At 40.7% G+C, this 18,141-nt stretch overlaps 2 protein-coding genes across 5 annotated transcripts in view; one reads left to right on the top strand and one right to left on the bottom strand.

Moving 5' to 3' along the window:
* Positions 1-373: 373 nt before the first annotated feature.
* bco2a (beta-carotene oxygenase 2a) lies at positions 374-13,345 on the bottom strand. 2 transcript variants are annotated; one of them, XM_017432007.3, is made up of 12 exons: positions 13,211-13,345; positions 6,616-6,820; positions 6,321-6,532; positions 5,842-5,957; positions 5,120-5,222; positions 4,841-4,969; positions 4,588-4,748; positions 4,099-4,266; positions 3,733-3,870; positions 2,170-2,352; positions 1,513-1,623; positions 374-780 (listed from the first exon to the last, which is right to left on the bottom strand). In XM_017432007.3, exons 1-12 carry the CDS (start codon positions 13,236-13,238, stop codon positions 661-663), a joined length of 1,674 nt encoding a protein of 557 aa, XP_017287496.1. In that variant the 5' UTR covers positions 13,239-13,345; the 3' UTR covers positions 374-660. The 2 variants fall into 2 exon arrangements, 1 of the variants encoding a protein (XP_017287496.1); XR_001808967.3 differs by having other exon boundaries at positions 751-780; positions 1,996-2,352.
* The window catches only part of snx19a (sorting nexin 19a), a 13,801-nt gene continuing 8,928 nt past the window's right edge, over positions 13,269-18,141 (top strand). For 2 of the 3 annotated variants that reach the window (XR_001808962.3, XM_017431911.3), the window contains exons 1-3: positions 13,269-13,406; positions 13,784-15,035; positions 15,948-17,434. Coding sequence is in view for 2 of the 3 variants with exons in the window: in XM_017431911.3 (XP_017287400.1) it covers positions 14,915-15,035; positions 15,948-17,434 (1,608 nt within the window). In the remaining variant the exon portion in view is untranslated. The remainder of the gene's footprint in view (positions 13,407-13,783; positions 15,036-15,947; positions 17,435-18,141) is intronic. The other variant, XM_017431912.3, reaches the window with a different exon arrangement.

The raw sequence follows: 18,141 nt of genomic DNA, 5'->3' as shown, positions 1-18,141 counted from the left end.
CTGTCCAGGGTGTCCCCCGCCTCTCACAGTGACTACTGGAGATAAACACCAGCTCCCCTCGACCCGGAAAGGAGAAGCAGGTGAAGAAAATGGATGGATGGTATAATCAAACATTTTCAGGAATAATTGTCCTTATCGGGGCCAAAACCAAAGTCTGGTCCAAATCCAGTGGAAATTTATTTCTGGCTTTGGGCTAAGATGTAAATCCACTTAGGGGTAAACATGTACCGTTCATGGTTAATTGTAAGGTTAGGGTCTGGCTACAGAAATGAGTGGAAGACAATAAACGGTCCAAATAAATTTAAAAATAAAACAATGTATGCCATTAGATTTTTACAAATAACTTTGCAAAGACATTAAAAGATCACAGAAGTCCAATAGTGATAATATTTTATTGAAAGATAGAAAAAAAAAAGTAATTGAAAACAAAAATAGTGGAGTAAAAAACAGTAGAAAATAACTTTTAAAATTGTCATTTTGGCAACTTATTTCAGCCTTAAAGGGGTTAATCTGAATACTGTTGACTTAAGTCATTTAGTCAGAGTGAACTGAACCTTTTTCTAAATCTATATGTAAAACTAATTAGTAGCATCAAGGTTATGGAGGTTATTAGTTTATCATTGCTTTATGTGTTCTTGGTAGGACCTCAGCAGGACAGGTTTATTGTTCTGAGGCACTGAAGGCACCATGGAAACCATAAGCCATGTTAACGGGCACATTGGCTCTTCCCAGCTCCTCGAATGTTTCGGCGTCCAAAACAAGAAGGAAAGTTCCTTTATCCTGTAGAGGAATAATTTGGAAACAAACATGTGAGTGTCAGGGTTTGGAAAGGAAACGTTAGAAAGCTTCCGGCTGCAAGCTTTCACTAAAGCCTCTTTAACATTGGACCGAAAACAAAACAAAACGCCCACATCGACGAGCGTCTGTCTTTTGTCTTCAACAGGAGAGGGAACAATAACCGTTCAGCCGCGTGTCAAAGGACTCTGCAGTGGTTGCAAGTTTTCATCGCTGCAGGTCGGCTCTGCAGCGGTGAAAACACGTCGGTCAGAAAGGACATGGTGAGTTTTGTTTAAACTCAGGCTGCAAGAAGGAACATTATTCAACTTTTCTGTTTAAAACACAAATTTACTGATTATAAAGTCTTAGCTGTAGCCTTGAACACTAAAATAAAACCATTGATGCAAAAGACAGGCAATCAATCCATTCAACCAGTCTGCACTCGTTAGTTTCAGCTTTCAGCTGTGTAGGACTGGCTCCATTAATCCTGTTGAATATAAATATACCGTATATGCAAGATACAGGATGTAGGATAATTGAATCTCAACACTTCTTGTTTTATCAGCCTGCAGGGTTATCCCTAGACTGAAATATGTACATAGTGGTACCTGATTGCGACACTGCCTCTCCACAGATAATTACAAAGGATTCAACCACTTTTCCTCATTTGTGTTCTCATCGTGGCTCAGGCAGCTTCTGTGCAACATGACAACATGAAAACAGACAGCATGGTACCTGTGAGGGGGTGAGGACCACCGACAGGATGACGCCATCGTCCTCCGCCGCAGCATCAGGCGACGGCACAAACATGGGCTCTGACGGGTAGAACCCCTTCTGGTACCAGACCTGCAGTGACCCACGATATGCAAACTGCATTCATTATTTTATCCGTATTCATCAGTTAGAAAGAAAAAATGTGAACCTCATGCACTGGTAATGTTTGTAGAAAGTTTATAAAATAAAAAGCCTAGCATTGTTTAAAGCAATGCATGTAATCTTACATTAAAGGATTAGATATTTTGCTAACAGACAGACCAAGTTGACTCCAAAGGTTGAAGAGAAAATCTTATACAGTGATCTTGCAAAACACTAAAGATGATTTTGGCTAAAATTTCCCCAACACTTGTAGTGTCACTGACTCTTTTCAAAGAGTTTTAAAAAAAAGAGCCGCCACCCCCATTCTGCCTTTTAAAAAAAAATGTATTTTAACCAGCTTACCTAAATGTAGTTTTGTGTTTGCTGATGGTGACCATTTTGAATCGTGTTGACTCTGAAGGTTCATCAGCTCTATGTAGATTTGCACCAAATGATTCTTTTCTGAGAGTTTCATTTAATCCATCCAGTGGTTCAGGAGATATTCTGCTAACAGACAAGACAAAGGAGCACACAGACCTTCAGCGTCTTGTCCTTCAGGTCCATCTTTAGCAGCGAGTCTCCCACCAGGTGTCTGAAGCCACAGCCGTAGAAATACCGGTACGGTCGAGCGTTAACTCTGCCGTAGTTGATCTGAGGGAACTCCAGGCCGCCGTACTCGTAGAGGTCGTTTCCGTAAAGCTCCTCGGACTGGCAGAACACCTGTTGACAGAGACGGGATCAGGAGCGTCCGCCGTTACCTAAAGTTTCTGGAGCATTTAGGAGCACTAAGCTTCAGCTCATCCGATCTTTATTTGGTTTTCTGAACTCGTTCAAATGCCTGAATCACATTAATGTCATAGTTTGGTATTTTCAGTTTGTTGTTTTTGATTGTCTTGTTTCAGTTTAGTTTTCCTGTTCATGCCCTGTCACTCTCCACCTCCCCAGTACTTTTCCTGTTAGGTCTGCCACGCCCATCTCCACCTGCTTGTAATTATTCTCACTCACCTGTGTCCATTTTCCTCATTATCCTCTGTCTTTAAGTACCGGTCTTTCTCATTCACTACTCACTGGATCATTCCGTTTGTCTGCTTGTCTTGCCATGCCCGGTCCCTTGTTATTGTATTTAGTTAATGTTAGTTTTGCTGCCACGCCAGCCTTTTTGTTTGTTTATTTAAAGTAAATAAATTGTTTTCTTTAATTTTAGCCATGCGTCTGCGTTCTGGGTTCGCCGCCATCTCTCCGCCTTGTGACAATTAATATGTGATTAATGGTGAGAAGAGTTCATGAGCTTTATGTTTGGTTTGTTTTTGGTGCATTCATCTTGAATTAAGATCGTCTTTGTTATTAATTTTTGTTTCTTTCTTTTATGTATTTATCTACAGTCCTCCAAGTTAAAGATTTGATTTGATTTTAAAGAGTTAATATATACAACTGCAAGATCAGTTTATAAAATACAAAAAAAAAAAACTACACAAAGAACTGCTTAAACATATTAGTGAAGTTCAGCCACAATAATCACAAAACATCCATCATTTAGCTGCTATTAATGTCTGGGAATTAAGTTCTGATTTAATAATGAATTTTAACTTTCCTGTCAGGACAAAAAGCCCATTACTGAACTCTGAATCCAGATTTTGTTCTTAAATGAGACCCTCACTCATATGACAAATAAGCTATAATATACTCTTATCGCCCTCTTCTACAATATTTGATCAAAACACGTGAAATTAGAAAATTCTGTTCAAGAATTTGCCATTTTTTTATCGCACATTTTACACATCTGTGCTCATCGTTACTTTGTGTGATAATTGAGTGGACAGTAGACTTGACAAAGCTTGCTCTGAGCAGCAGTTCAGATGTTTATCTGATGTCAGATGGCACTGCTTTGGTTACAGATTCAGAATTAAAGACAACAACTGAGGTACAGCAGGTCTTCTCAGGTTATTTACCGAATAGAAGGAGCAAAAAAAAAACAGCTTTCCAAAGACCCACGGTTGTGTTCTTGGTATTTCTTCTCTGATCCATTCGAACCTTTTGTCATCTAGTGCTTACGAGTAAAGGCTGTAGTGAAACAGGTCACAATGCTTGATTCTAACTCACCTTGTTTGCGCCGACTTTGGCACAGGATGCTTTACTGAAGGGTCGGGTGTTCAGGTTCCGGCCTGTCGGGGTCTCATCGGTCACATTTAGGGGCAGAACGAAACGCAGGGGGAAAACCCTGTCTGAGGTCTTGTACACCTGGGGAGAGCACGCAGAGGGAACGGTGAAGTTTTTCAACAGTTTAGGTTCCAGTGAAAACATGATGGGTTATTCAAAAGTGCAACGCAGACATATAAACAGCAGGCAACAAATCTTTACGAGCTGTTTCACTTGAAGCAAGTTGAGGGGAAAACATATGTTTAAATGCAAAACCTAAAGCAGGTTGCTCAACACGCAGTAGTCATTTATGCAATCTATGATACTGACTTGATCCAGTGCCTCCCCTGACTTGCGTAAATTCTGGATGAGGTAGTTGCTGATTGCTTGGCCGGAGTCTGAGCAGCACATATCGACCACCAAGAACCCATCCTCTTCGAAGGCGTTGATCTGATGGAAGGTGGAGAGGGCCTTGGCGTGGTATTTAACTGGGATGACCTACAATGCAGAACACACAATGGGTCTTTGTGGAAACAAGCTAGCTCAGGAGTGGGCAACCCTGGTCCTCGAGAGCCACCATCCTGCATGTTTTACTCGTTTATCTGCTCCAACACACTTGACTTGAGTCAATGGGTGATTAACAGGCTTCTGCAGAACATGAAGAGGTGATTTAACCACTGAATCAGGTGTGTTGGAGCAGGGAAACAAGGAAAACATGCAGGATAGTGGCCCTCGAGGACCAGGATTGCCCACCCCTGTGCTAGACAGATCAAGTTTTATTATTTTTAGTTTAAGTGATCATCCCTGGTCCCCTCCCACCTCGCCTGTATGCTTGTTCACAAGATGGAAGACGGTTTCCTGCTTTGGGTCCCAGTAGATGCCATTGCTCAAAGCTTGCCCTCTAAGTTTGCAGGTGACAATCTTTAGGAGGTCCATCTTAATCGGTTGTTCGATGAACACCACGTAATTCTCAGACATGGCTAGACGCAAGGAAAGGTGTGAAAGGTGGCAGGGGTGAGATTATACCGAAGGGCAACGAGTGAATGAGTGGTACCGAGTCAAAGCAGCTCACCAAAGCTGTGGTAGTAGGACGGATGGGACTTGTTTGCAGGCACAATGGAGCAGAGGATTTTGGCTCCTTGCAGGGTGTCGTTGGTATCGGTCTTCTTGGGGGGAACTCTGATGATGTTGTACAAAGTTCCTAGAATAATTGGAGTGACACTGTAAGACCTTTTACAGACGTTTAAACTGGGATTACATGGAAACAATTGTCTTTATTGTAACTAATTATTTAGAAAAATGTCACTGAATGAGACAAATCTAATCGTGGGTTTTCAGCTAAAGGCCTAACCTCTGCTCCCGTACGAGTTGCCCATATTGTAGGTGGTGCCATCTGGATCATAGTGTGGATGGGCAGTGGCTCCGTTTACAGCAATGAACTTGCTCCAGTCAACCTGCAAAACAGACAGGAACAAGGCGGCTTTTTATGGCAAACCATTTTATCATGCAATAGTTACACAGGATCTTCAGGATATCCATGAGAGATCATTTCTCGCAGAAAGAATACCATTTGAGATATTTAAAAATGTTAATCACAGATAAGAAGAAAGCCCTTCTGGATGTCTTAGATAGCTTCAATTTTAATTCTGATAACTATAAATGCCATTTTGACAGGAAGGATTGCTCTTGTGGACATCTAAAAATGTAAAAAGTATAGATGGAGGTGTGGTTTGATTATATAATACAAGGGTGCGCCAGATGCTAACAACAAACAGATGTCAAAGAGCTTCTCAAAGTGTGCTCTGAGTCACAGCTCTGTATATCTAAACCAAAAAACAAGTTTCTTCGCAAATGGGTTTTAGGCTTGCCATCCAACCAGAAATGAATCGTTTTTTTTATTGAATATAAAGTTTTATCTTTTAATTTTTTTTTTTGCACAAAGCCTTTGCCAACTGTGAAAAGTAAAGAGTGATATCAGAGTTAGCTCTTGTGCATGTTTTGTTGAAACCAACCAAACATACACTTTATGTTGCGTGATCGATATTTATACTCGTTTGACGTCCACTACGGTACCTTTTCCAATGTCTCCAGGTTGTCTGGGTCCACTCGGTGCATGAAGTTCGTCTCCGTGCTGACATAGTAGTCTCCTTTGTATTTCACAAAGCTCACACTTGCGTTGTCTGTGGTTTCTGTAGCATGAAACAGCAACTTTTTAAAACAGTTTTAAGCTGTAAACTTGTGTAAGTATGTGAAACATTTGCTCTCCTCCCTTGTTTTCCCCCACATGTCATTATTATGTAACCTTGGCACAGAAAGAGTCCTTCTGTACACAGCCTGAGTACAGAAGAGTTTGTGCAGACCCTGGCTCTAAATAATTCATTCCTCTCCTTCACTTGATACAGATTTTTCCACTGAGCCTCCTCCTCGTCTCAAGAAACCAAAGTGCATCATAAAACCTGTTCTGCTCCGAGTTTAAAACCAGATAAAAGCTGGACTAATATACCCCTGTCTCTCACCACTACAACCTGATCCTTCAGGCTCAGTTTACTCACCCATCATCTCAAAGCGGGAGAGGAACCTCTGGAAGAAGTTTTTACACGGGTCAGGCATGGCCAGGGTGCCAAACTCGGACATCACGATGCGGTCCTGCTCGCTGTTCTTCTTGTAGGCGTTGCTCCGCAGGAAGCGACTCCTGTAGGTCACCTCTCCTGTCTGGATCTTGAACTGGTGCATCATGGCCATCCCGTCGAACCAGTGGTTGTAGCTGCCGCGAAGCACAAACACTTTCCTGATTGGCAACGTTTCTGAGCGCCGCGGAGCAGAACTAGCGAGGTGTTTCCAACTCACCGTGTGTTGCCAAACTCAAACTTCCCCGGGCCGTTTCGGAGGAAGGTCCCGTTGATCCAGGAGGGGATGGTGCCTTGTACCGTGGTGGGGATCGGCTCAGGGGTTTCCTCGACGGAACGGATAAGAGGAGCGATCGCCTCCAGCCCCGAAAGCGCTTTCACTGAACATTTCTTCACCGTGCCACCACCAATGGGTTTGGCCTCAACTGTAGGAAAGAAAACCAAACACACTCTGACTTGTTCTCCAAATCCTGATGAGCATTAATGAAATGTTTGGCTACAAACAAACAGCGTCAGGATGCAGGAATACTGTTGGATATGCCTGACCCGTGGTAATGTTTTGGCACAAATTCAGCAGTTACTGGGGTCTTTGTTTATACGTTTACAATTTTTGGAATTCTGTCTATAGATATTTAAGAAACAAACATTTAGAGTTCAAACAAAATACAGGTATCTTGAGAAATTCCTTCAAATGAATTAAATTTGTAAAGTTGATCGTAGGAAGGGGGCAACATTCCTTTTTGCTCGACACTCAGGCTAAGCATTTTGCTCAGATTAGAGCTCACATACAGACCCAAGATTTAGTCCTGTCCTGGTGTGGGGAGAAGGAGGCAAACCCAGAGCGCAGACTCATAATGAAAAGAAACTAACTTATTAAAATAAAGAAAAACAAAAACAAAACGCTGACATGGCAGCAAGAAGGAAACTAAATACAAACAAACTAAATCCAAAAACCGAACGGACATGGGCAGGAGACGAGCAGAACCAGACATCAGGGAGACAAACGAACCAGCGAGTAAGTGGACCGGGTTTTAAAGACAGGAGGCAAATAGGAGAGGCGGGCACAGGTGAGATGATTGCAAAGCCTGGGGCAGGTGTAAATGGGCGTGGCAGGCAGACAAGAGATAGACTAAAGAGAAGTGAATGATGACAGAGGCACAGAGAAAAGGACAAAACGCGAAGACAACGATAAACCAAAACCAAAAGAAACCAGAAACACTAAATACAAAAAGAAACACACAGTAAAACTGACTCCTGACAAGTCTACATGCAAGGTTAAAACCAGCTGCATGTAAAAAACAATAAAAAGCACTGAGGCTTGCTGTTTAAACATCTCTCTTCCCTTCTGTTTCTCAGTTGTCATCCAGTAATAAATAGAAGAGTCGATGCAGAGCACTTTGATTTAAGCAGAAACACTTTGTGTAAGTTTCACTTCGGAGAGTTCGCCTCCAAATTCTGAGAACCACGTCACTGAGTTCATGTGGGATTCTCAGAGAATTAAACACGTCTGATATTAACTCAAATATTTACACGTACAGAGTATAACCCTCCCTGTCGTCGCTGACTGGGAACTGCTTTTTTGGGATCTCTTTTGGCATTTCTGTTCAGAAATATTTATCATACTCTCCTTGTAAATGTGTGCTGAGCTAAAATGGACAAACTTGTGAGTTAAATATTTTGTCCAAATATGCAGAACATCCTCAAAGCCAATGAAAACTCAGCAGAAGCACAGCTAATTATGGCAGATTACTTTCACTAGGTGAAGTGACAGGTAGAGGTTGATTTTCTACACTGATAAAAAGCCACATTAATACAACCATGTCCCAATGAAATAAAAACAGTAAAAGAACGGTGTATTTTTATACTATTTTCCATCAAAATCACAACTGATGGAGCAGTATTGTAAAAATCTTTCATTTATAGAATAAATTATGGGAATAGAAAGCCTTCAGTTTATAAATGAGAAAATATTAACAAACTACCCTCCAAACAGGGGGATTTTCAGAATCAGAGGTTTATTTAGCTAACATTGTGCAGCGAATATTGTTTTTAAGAAAAACAAAATACTTTGAATACAATCAAACCGAGTCAATGTTTCAGTGATAAGTGTGTAAACAACATAGGTAGGCTGCTTTAAATATAGCAAAGTTGGGATAAAAAGCTCTTTGTTGTAAATATAAAGTCAAGTCAAATTTATTCATATAGCACTTTTCAGCAAAAAAACGATTCAAAGTGCTTTACAACATGAAAACAAAAATACAGATTCATCATGAAAACACACAACAATACAAAAAGCTAAACTAAATTTATCTAAACATGAGCTAAGATAATCCAAATAAAGTAAACGAGCAAAAGTAACATAAACAGATGAAAAACTACACAAGGGAACTAAGTCATGCTAAAGATAAACTGAGGAAAACCAAACTAAGATATAAAAAACTGATAATAAACTAAACTAGGATTTAAAAACCTCAGCTGAACAGATCAGAAATGAAGTTAAGTTAGACTATACTAAAGGTACCAGAAGGCTAACTAAGAGTTAAAAACATTTTAAAGGCCAAGAAGGCTAAAAAAAAAAAAAGGTTGTTAAAACTGCAGCAACAACTCAGCTGTAAATCATTTATTGTTTTTAATTCATACTGTCAGGATTTGGGTTTTTGTATTCAGTTTGTCTTCATGTTTCAGTTTGAGTTTATTGTTTATCTTGTTCCCTGTGCCTCAGCCATCATTCACTTCTCCTCAGTCTATCTCTCGTTCTCCTGCCCCGCCCATCTCCACCTGCCTGCAAGCGTCCTCACTCACCTGCGCCCACTTACCTCGTCACCCTCTGTGTTTAAAACCTGGTCACATTCTCTGCCTCTCTGCCGGTTCATTGTCTCTTGTAACTTCCCTGTCACCGTTTGTCGCTTCTTGTCTCGTCTCCTGTTTGCTCCTCCGTCTTTTGGATTTTGTTACGTCTAGTTTTTGCTGCCTCGTCAGCTCTTGTTTTTGGATATTCCTTAGTTTATTAAACTAGTTTCTTTTTGTTAAAATGAGTCTGCGATCTGGGTTTGTCTCCTTCATCTTCACCTCAGACCGGGACACATATTTAGAATAACTTTTACCCCAGTAAGAAGAAAATCCCTGATAAAGTTAGGAAACATTTACAAATGTTATGAAATGTAGCTGGAAGTGACAATATAATAATCACAACATTATTAACAATATTTTAGTATTTGGTTTGTGTAAAATCAGTGGTTGGATTAAATGACCTCAATTTGTCTAAATCTGAACAGACGTGGTGCAGAGTTTGTTAGATTTTTGACAACTTCAAAAAAAAAAAAAAAGATAAATAAAAGTGCAAAAACTTGTTTGTTTTTTAATAAGCTTTCACTATTCATCTGAGGAATTTTTTTTTTCTAATTCATACAAAAAAATGGCAGTCCTGCCGGTGCAAATGGCTCTCCCTCCCCTCTCTCCTGAGGGTCATTAGGGTATTTGTTAGCCCGGTCCACATGAGGGATGTTTTGGTTACATCCACAAAGATTTATCTGGGGATTACATTGTTTTTACAAGTTCTGGAAAACTGAATCCAGAGACCTCCTCCGATGGCTGATGTCATTTAACGAGCTATGTGTCCAACTATCAATCATCTCTGTCCAAAATATGAACCTTTCTGTCCTCCTGAGCCTGTCCTTTATCCTGCGCGTGTCCCTTCTCCCGAGCGTGTCTGTGGACAGCTGAGTCTCGGCCTGAGGGGCCGGCTCTCCTGCGTTTCTCTTAGGACCTCCGTGTCCTGGATGACTGAGAATCTACGCCAACATTGTTGGCTGAGAAGCTTTTCTTCAGCTGAGTTTCTTAATAAAAGAAATAAATTCTTGTTGTGTTTCACTGCTGCATTCGTGACCTCAGCCTTAAAAATCGTGTGACTTGGATTATTGAAAACAGCCGGCTCTGTTTTCCAGCTGCAGCTCAGTTTTACAAAATGTGCACTCTCATGGAGTCTTCCTACATATTTGCTCATTCTCGTCCACTTTTCAGGTTCTTTCAGAGTTTAAACTTTGTGCACAGCAAAATAAATTGATTGGGTAATTGTAACAATAAAAAAAGCTTGTTTCATTTTTCTTTAATGAGCTTCAGGGGCTGACAGACGTGAGTCTATGTTCGTGTTTGCATTATGGATTATACTAAGAAAAGAATAAAAGTTTTGATCCTTCCTAAATAAGACAAAGATATGAGCAGATCAGTGAAAAATCTGAGCTTTTCTGAAAAGTCAGCTGTAACAATTATCAGATCTGCTGCAGACCTTTTACTAAAATGACACTGGACAACAATGCATAGCTCTATCCTAAAAATAACCAAGACACATACTGTCCCAATCAAGTTGCATAATCTTATTAACTCTTCACGTCTGCGGGAGCAGAAGCTCTAAGATCAGAGACAGGGAGATGCTTATGGGAGATTATTTTGAAGTTTACCACGAGGTTTCTAATTTGGACATTAAAACACAGAGTTCAGTTTACGGTTTGTCCAGTTCATGGTGTTCTCAGGCAATTTTTGTTCCCTATAAAAGAAAGACTAAAATACTCTCTGAAAAAATGATTATCGGCTCCAGTGTCACCAGATAAATGATAATTATCAAAATTATATCAGAGTTTTAAACCCTAAATGATAAGAAGTTTCTAAAAAGCCCAAATATGTGATAGTTCTGTTATTTTCTTGTGCTAAAAAAAGTATATATATATATATGAGAAAAAGTATATATATATATATATATATATATATATATATATATATATATATATATATATATATATACTTATTTTTCCTTTTAGGTTGTCCTAATGCCCTGCTGTAAAAGTTGTACAGTACCACAAATGTTTTCACCAGCACATGCAGTCAGAAAACCTTATAATCATGTTATTTTGTTCTCTGACTCTGAATAAGGTTTAACTCAAATGCCAAGCCCATTTAATTTCCTATATCATAGATAACATGGTGTCATTTTCTAAACCATAAAGAGATTAAATCCACACAAAATTCAGATCAAGGTGCCAACAACATGTAATAATGTGCTTGTTTTAACTTTGCCTCAAACTACATTGAACATAATTCAACTCATACATATATTTACACTGTCCAGGTGTTGTCACTACCTGCTTTAAAAGCTAAAACAAAAGCGACAGAAATTAGCAACAAGGGACTGAAACTGTGTGGGTTTCAATGTGGGTGACGTATTTCACTTCATCACAGCTGTAAAAAACAATTACTGTTTGTCACTTTTCTGAGCTTTTGATTGAGGTTTTTGACACATAGGTAAAAAAAAGAGTAAAATTGGACAGAATCCTACATTCATCAATCAATCAGCCAACATTTACTTATAAAGCGCTTTACAACAGCCAAACGGTGCACAAAGTGCTTCACAGCACAAAAATACACACCTGCCAGAGTGCCATTAGGGATTAAAAGCCTGCCTGAATAAAAGGTTTTAAGATTAGATTTAAAAAAGGACCAGATCAGCGATAGAGTCCTGAGGTCGTTTCCACAGTCTGGGTGTGAAGACCCGAAAGTCCCGGTCAGCCGAGTGTTTCTGTTCAGACTTTGAGACAAACAGTAAGGATGTATTAGATCAGCTAAATAAGGTGAGGCAAGACCCTTAAGAGCTTTAAAAGTGAACAATAAAAGTTTTAAATCGATTCTAAAACAGACTAGAAGTCAGTGAAGAGAAAACTGAACGGTGGTGATGTGATGTCCTCACGTCTGGGAGCGTTGAAGACGTCTGATGGAGGATCGAGAGGTTTTAACACACAAATCACTGCTGAAGTCGAGCCTTGAGCTGATAAAAGCATGAATGGCCTTTTCCAGGTCAGGACGATTTAAAAAAGGTTTAACCCTGGTTAGAAGACGTAACTCATAAAAGCTGGCATTGACTACAGAAGCTATATGTTTGTTGTTTTGCAGTTACGACAAAACAGGTTTCCTCATAGGATTAAAAACGTTGCTTGATTCTAATAATGTCATCCAAAAAATATGAAATAAGATGAAAATGAAAGTGACAGAAACAAAAGTACTGGAGGCAGAAAGATGTTCCACTTCACGTTGTTTTGGGTTAATTTTATTTATGCATTAATATTATCATCTTAGTTGTCTGAGGTGAAGCTGATTCTGAACTATTTTGTGTCAGGATAAACAAAAAAACATTATTAATGTGGTGTACTGGATGATTAGCATTATTTAATCTAAATGCTGACTTACTTTTTTTTCATCTGTATTTCATTCTTTTAAATGAGATGTTAGTTTGCAAAATAAATGCAGCTTTTTGATGTCGTGAAGAAAAAAATACTTTTTATTTATTTTTTCCTCAGACAGACAATGGATTCAGGGAGAGTGGTAAGAAAATAATATAACAGTTTAATTGGCAATAATCTACTTTTCATGACATGATAAAGTTTTACATCAGGTTCTGCAGATGGGAGCTTCTGTTTGCCAATAAAACGATGGATTGACTAAGACCTCAGCCGTTCTCTGATTACATATTTAATTAGTAAAGACAAGTAATGAGTGAGGTTTAGGCTTACAGGAAGCAGAATCAGTTGGTATAAACGTGACTCTGAAAGGGTTAATTGAAGCAGAAAGAACATCCTGTCCTGCAGCACAGCAATCATCACCATCAAACACCAATCCTCCAAATCATCTACAACCCATAAAAACGTCCACAATAAGACTTCTAATGGAGCCTTTTTTTTTAAAGCTGCTATGTCCTGATAACCATCTGGAGGTGACAGAGAAGTCAGTGCTGTTTTTGCTCTCTTCAGGTAAACATGCAGGAGGCTCACCTGTGCTGCTCAGCTTCCCGCAGAACATGACGGAGGCTGGACCGCTCCTGTCCTGTCTGTGAGACCTGTCCGACTAATAAAGGCTGCGACGCTGCAGCTCCGCCTCTTCCTCCTCCTCTGATCTGATCCCGTCTGATGTGCACAAACGAGTGGCTGGGAGGACTGAGTTCAGCAGGAGCAGGAGGTGGAGGTGGAGGTGTGTAAGGACATTCATGCGAACGCATGTAAAATACAGCTGAGCTGCAAGTAAGGCTCAGAAATGAGGAAATAAATCTCATGTCTGGCCCGATCTGCGTGTTCAGCTCGGTATTAGACCAGGATCAAATGTTGCACCATCCCACGGCAGCTGCTCAGCAGTTATATAAGGTTTGCATGCACCCGTGTGGTGACACAGATTAATGCTGCAGCCTTTACTAAAAATAAGATTCGGATGAAATATTACCTGTTGTAACAAAGATAATAGGTGCCCAACTAAAGACTGATTCAAACCTGTTACACAAGTCTACAAAATAAAAGCTATTAATTATTTTTTCTTTCTTAAACTTTTTTAATATATATTTTTTTCTGTTGTAGGAAGCATCATGTCCAGCTGATAAATTCATAATCCCAGGTTTGCAGGAGTCAAGGTGAGGCTTTCAGACCTGAGAACAGCTGTCAGGCATGGTGGCGGTAGCATCATGCTGTGGTGCTGGAGCGTTGCACAAAGTGAATGGAAGAATGAAAAAGGAGGTGTTTGCCTAAATTCTTCGACTTCACCTCAGATCCACAGCTTGATGTCTGAGACTTGGACACAATCAGACTCCCAGCAGGACAACGATCCCAAACATCAGAGCTGATTTCTGATTGGGTATCGATCTGTATGGTAGGCCTTTAATGCCAAATGAATGCTTCTCACCCTCAATGAAGAGTCTAAAGTTTGCGAAGAGCTTTGTGTGCAGAAACTGTGTGAGATGGGATGTTCCTGCTTTAAGGTCCTTCCACATCTTGACAGGGAAAAGAAACGTGACGTGGGCTGAAAGGAGATACGAGTGACAATCCTGACTTCACAGACAAGACAATGAGAAACCTCGTGTAAAGCCTTCATGAAACTCTGTGCTGTTGAGCTGACTTGTCTCCTTGATGCAAGTAAAGGAACACAACCGAATCCCTCAACCCTGTCTTTATTATTTAATTATTCTTTATTCTTATTTTTAAATGTCTTTAACACAGACTAACGTTAAGCTTCTGGAATGATTTTCCCAAAGCCTCGACTCTGTTGAAAGTTTGTGCACTGTACTTAAAGTCCCTTTCAGGAAACCAACCAGTTTTTCCAGTTCTGCCAAGAAGAGTGGTTAAATATCAGCCAGAAGCTTGTTGATGGATACCAAAAGCATGAGATCGAGGTGCAACTTGTTAAGAGACATTTAACCAAACATTAGTGGAGGTGTGTCGATTTACCTGAGCCTGTATGTATATTTATGACCTTGTGTGGATTGGTGGAAATTAACAATAAATTCAAGCTTTTGCACCCATTTCTTTAAGAACCAAGGAAGTTGTAAAATCCTTGCGCCTGGAAGAAGAACGGTTTAAATTAAAAGCCCCAAGTTAATATGACACTGATGCCCGTGATGAGTGACTTTCTGACCGCAGCTGTACGTGCTAAAGTGTATTTCCACAGACAGAGTTTTATCTCTTTAAACTGCCAGCTCACAGCCAGCAGCCCATATGGACTCCTTCTGTCTCTGTGCAGATAATCCCTGTTGCAGGATTAAAGCATGTCCCGGTACAGGAGGAGGTGGAAACTACGCAGGTGGATTTGTGCTAATATACGCCAGGAACCCTACAGGTACTGTAGATTTTAATGTTAATTATATAATTATAGCCAGCTACTGAATCCTTAAATTAAGCTGCATTTTATAAATAACTGGCCTCAGGTTTGCTGCATAGTCTAGCCCCTTTATTAATTGTGCTTTTTTCCAGGAAGCTGCATTATACTTCATGTTTGTATTGACTCCAGTTTTTGTAGATGCTGCTGCAGAATGAGTGCATCTTTTTATAATTATTATGCAGTATTTTACACAAAAACACACATTAGGATGGAAAAAGGTGGAAAAAATGCTGTTAGCTATCATTTATACGTTTAGGTGGATTATTTGAGGACATTATTGAGTGAAATGTTTAAAACTTTTACATTCTGTTCTTGTATCTTGTGTAATTCTATCACGGCACCAGTCACACCCAGCTGATGGAGTTGGAGCAGCTGTTGTAACTTGTGAAATCAGTCAACACCCCGCTCATGTTGGCATAAAAGGAATTACCATAACGGGAGTTTCCAACTCGTTCTGAAGTGGGCCTTTGTGGAAAAGTTATGAACAATTAACATCCTACCTGCTGTAGGCAGCTCTTTGAACGACCTCCAGTTGGAGAAATAGAGTTTATATGTAAAAGAATTGACGAGCTAATGGCTAGTTCAAACACAGCCAAGACTGAAGTGGATCACTGCTGCCTTAAAAACAGCTCCAGCCACAAATTTTAATAGTTATTCGTGCAAATGCCAAATCACAGAGTTCTACACCACTGTTAACTTTGCAAGTATTGTTGATTGGACAAAAATAGCAGAAACAACATTAAAAAAAGGTGAACCATTACTGATCTGTTGTAAATGACTCAAAGCTGTTTTTGATGCAACCAATGAGATTCCAGTGACCCATATGATGACAAACACTCTTTAACACAAGGTTTTTGTTGTTTTTGTCAGCAGGTCACCTACAGGCTGCGATGCCTCCTCCTGGGAGTTCTGTAAACTGGACTTTATCTGAGTTCCTTGGGCAGAAGAGGCTGCTGGGCCTCGGAGCCTTGCTGACGTGGCTTGTCCTCTTCCACCTCCTGGTGAACGTCTGGCTGCTCTGCGTCTTCACCAGCCTTCTGGTGGTTCTCGGTGGCTGGCTTGGGTCACGGGCAGCACTGGACGCTAACAGCTTTCTGCACTTGGAGCACTTTCTGCCCCTCGGCAAGCTCAGCCCACCTCAGGACTCACCTGAGCACGAATGGAGGTTGAACCACGAGATCCACAGCGCAGTCCACAAAGCCATGCGGGACTTTGTGTCCTCGTGGTATCGCACTCTGCTGCCCGAGGTGGAGGGCGAGTTTGAGTGCGCGGTGTGTAATTCGATGCTGGAGTCGGTGATGGAGCTGAAGGAGCGAGCGCAGCGAGTGGACAGGAAGGCTTTGGTTCAACGGCTGCTGGAGCTGTACGGCTGTCACCTGCAGAGCTACATGACAGTTAGACAGATCCAGTCAGCACAGAAGGAGGACATTAACCTGTGGCAGCTCTACAGTGAAGTAGATTCCCCTCATCCCGCTGTGAGCAGTGCAACCGCTGAGCTCAACTACTCCAGAGCTCTGGTTAACCTCGTGCTCCATGTTCTTGTCCCGTATCCTCAGATGGAAACCAGGACTGGAGGGTACATTGTCACCGAGCTCATCACCTGCAACGTGCTGCTGCCGCTCATAAGCAGGATATCTGACCCTGACTGGCTCAACCAGACGATCGTGGACATTTTCACCAAATCCAGGGAACCACAGGAAATCAGTGCTAATACAATATACAGCAGCCAGACCCAGCAGGAGTCCTGGACCACCTGTGAGTCACTGTCTGTTTATGATCAGGCGGATTTCAGCAGCAGAAGCCCATCTGATGCTGAGGACCCTCAGAGTCAGAGTGCAGTTTTTGGGACGGACTCGTCCCAGAGCAGCATGGAGAGCCTGACATCTGCAGGGAAAACACCCAGCTGCCACACAGGTTTAAGCACCCCAAACAAAGTGAACTGCTGTACGCTCACGTCTGGCCGCTCAGCGCAGTCGTCGGGATCCAAAACAGTTTCCACGGACTCACTTATCCAGTCCAACTCAGGAGATGACCTGAGGGGAGCTTTCTGTGACTGTGGCCCTCCCACCAACCTCTGCAGCCTGCTCACTGGAAACGACAAAGAAGGCTTCGGCTGTTTTGGTCCTCTGAGGAACCTTGGGCCGAATGTTGTTGTGCCCGAGGACTCACTGTGGCCAGCAGGCATAGACCAGGAGAAATCCCCGGCTTCCTCTCGAAGAAAGCTTTGCTTAAACTTTGATACTACTAACTGCGCAGCTGCCTACGTGAACATTCAGAACGTGCATATTTCTGGTACGGTCAGTGTAAGGGACCAGCGCAGCAACGGCACACATTCCTACACCCTCTACACCGTGAAGGTAACATAAGATGCTACTTTCATTTATTGTTTGACATATATTTTTGAATTTTGTTGTAAATACATATTTTCTACCTCCACAGTTCTTAATTTGGTTGCTCCATATATGATTAAACTGGTAGTTTGGATATGAGTTATAGTGTAAAACTTGTAGATTGATTATATCTCATTTAATTCTATCGAATGGTATAAAGATATGACAATATAAACTTTTCACTTAGATTCTTCTATCCTTTAGAATTCAAAACAACGTTTTTGATTGTAAGATTAAATTACTCCTAGCTGCATCTCTGCTGGGATGTTTCGGAGTCAGACCAGTATATAACCCATTACAACCTGATACGTACTGTGGAAACAAGTCAAAAAAGTATTTGCACCATCATCTGCAGGAGGAAAACTGTGTGCATTATAAAGGAAAGGACACATGCCAGCAGCACTTACTTTTAATTAAACCCAATCTTTTATTTTTTTAAATCACCTGTTAAAAGAAAAGAAAAAAGCAATAATGTTTTTGGATGGATTTTTAAAAAACATTCGGAAAATAATCTACATATGAACATACAGGTGCTGGTCATAAAATTAGAATATCATGAAAAAGTAGATTGATTTCAGTAATTCCATTTAAAAAGTGAAACTTGTATATTATATTCATACATTACATACAAACTCATATATTTCAAATGTTTATTTCGTTTAATTTTGATGATT

The sequence above is a fragment of the Kryptolebias marmoratus genome, linkage group LG13 (assembly GCF_001649575.2).
Source record: "Kryptolebias marmoratus isolate JLee-2015 linkage group LG13, ASM164957v2, whole genome shotgun sequence".
Taxonomy (NCBI): Eukaryota; Metazoa; Chordata; class Actinopteri; order Cyprinodontiformes; family Rivulidae; genus Kryptolebias; species Kryptolebias marmoratus.
The sequence above is the reverse complement of the archived record's forward strand: the minus strand, read 5'-3'. Positions and strand labels throughout refer to the sequence as shown.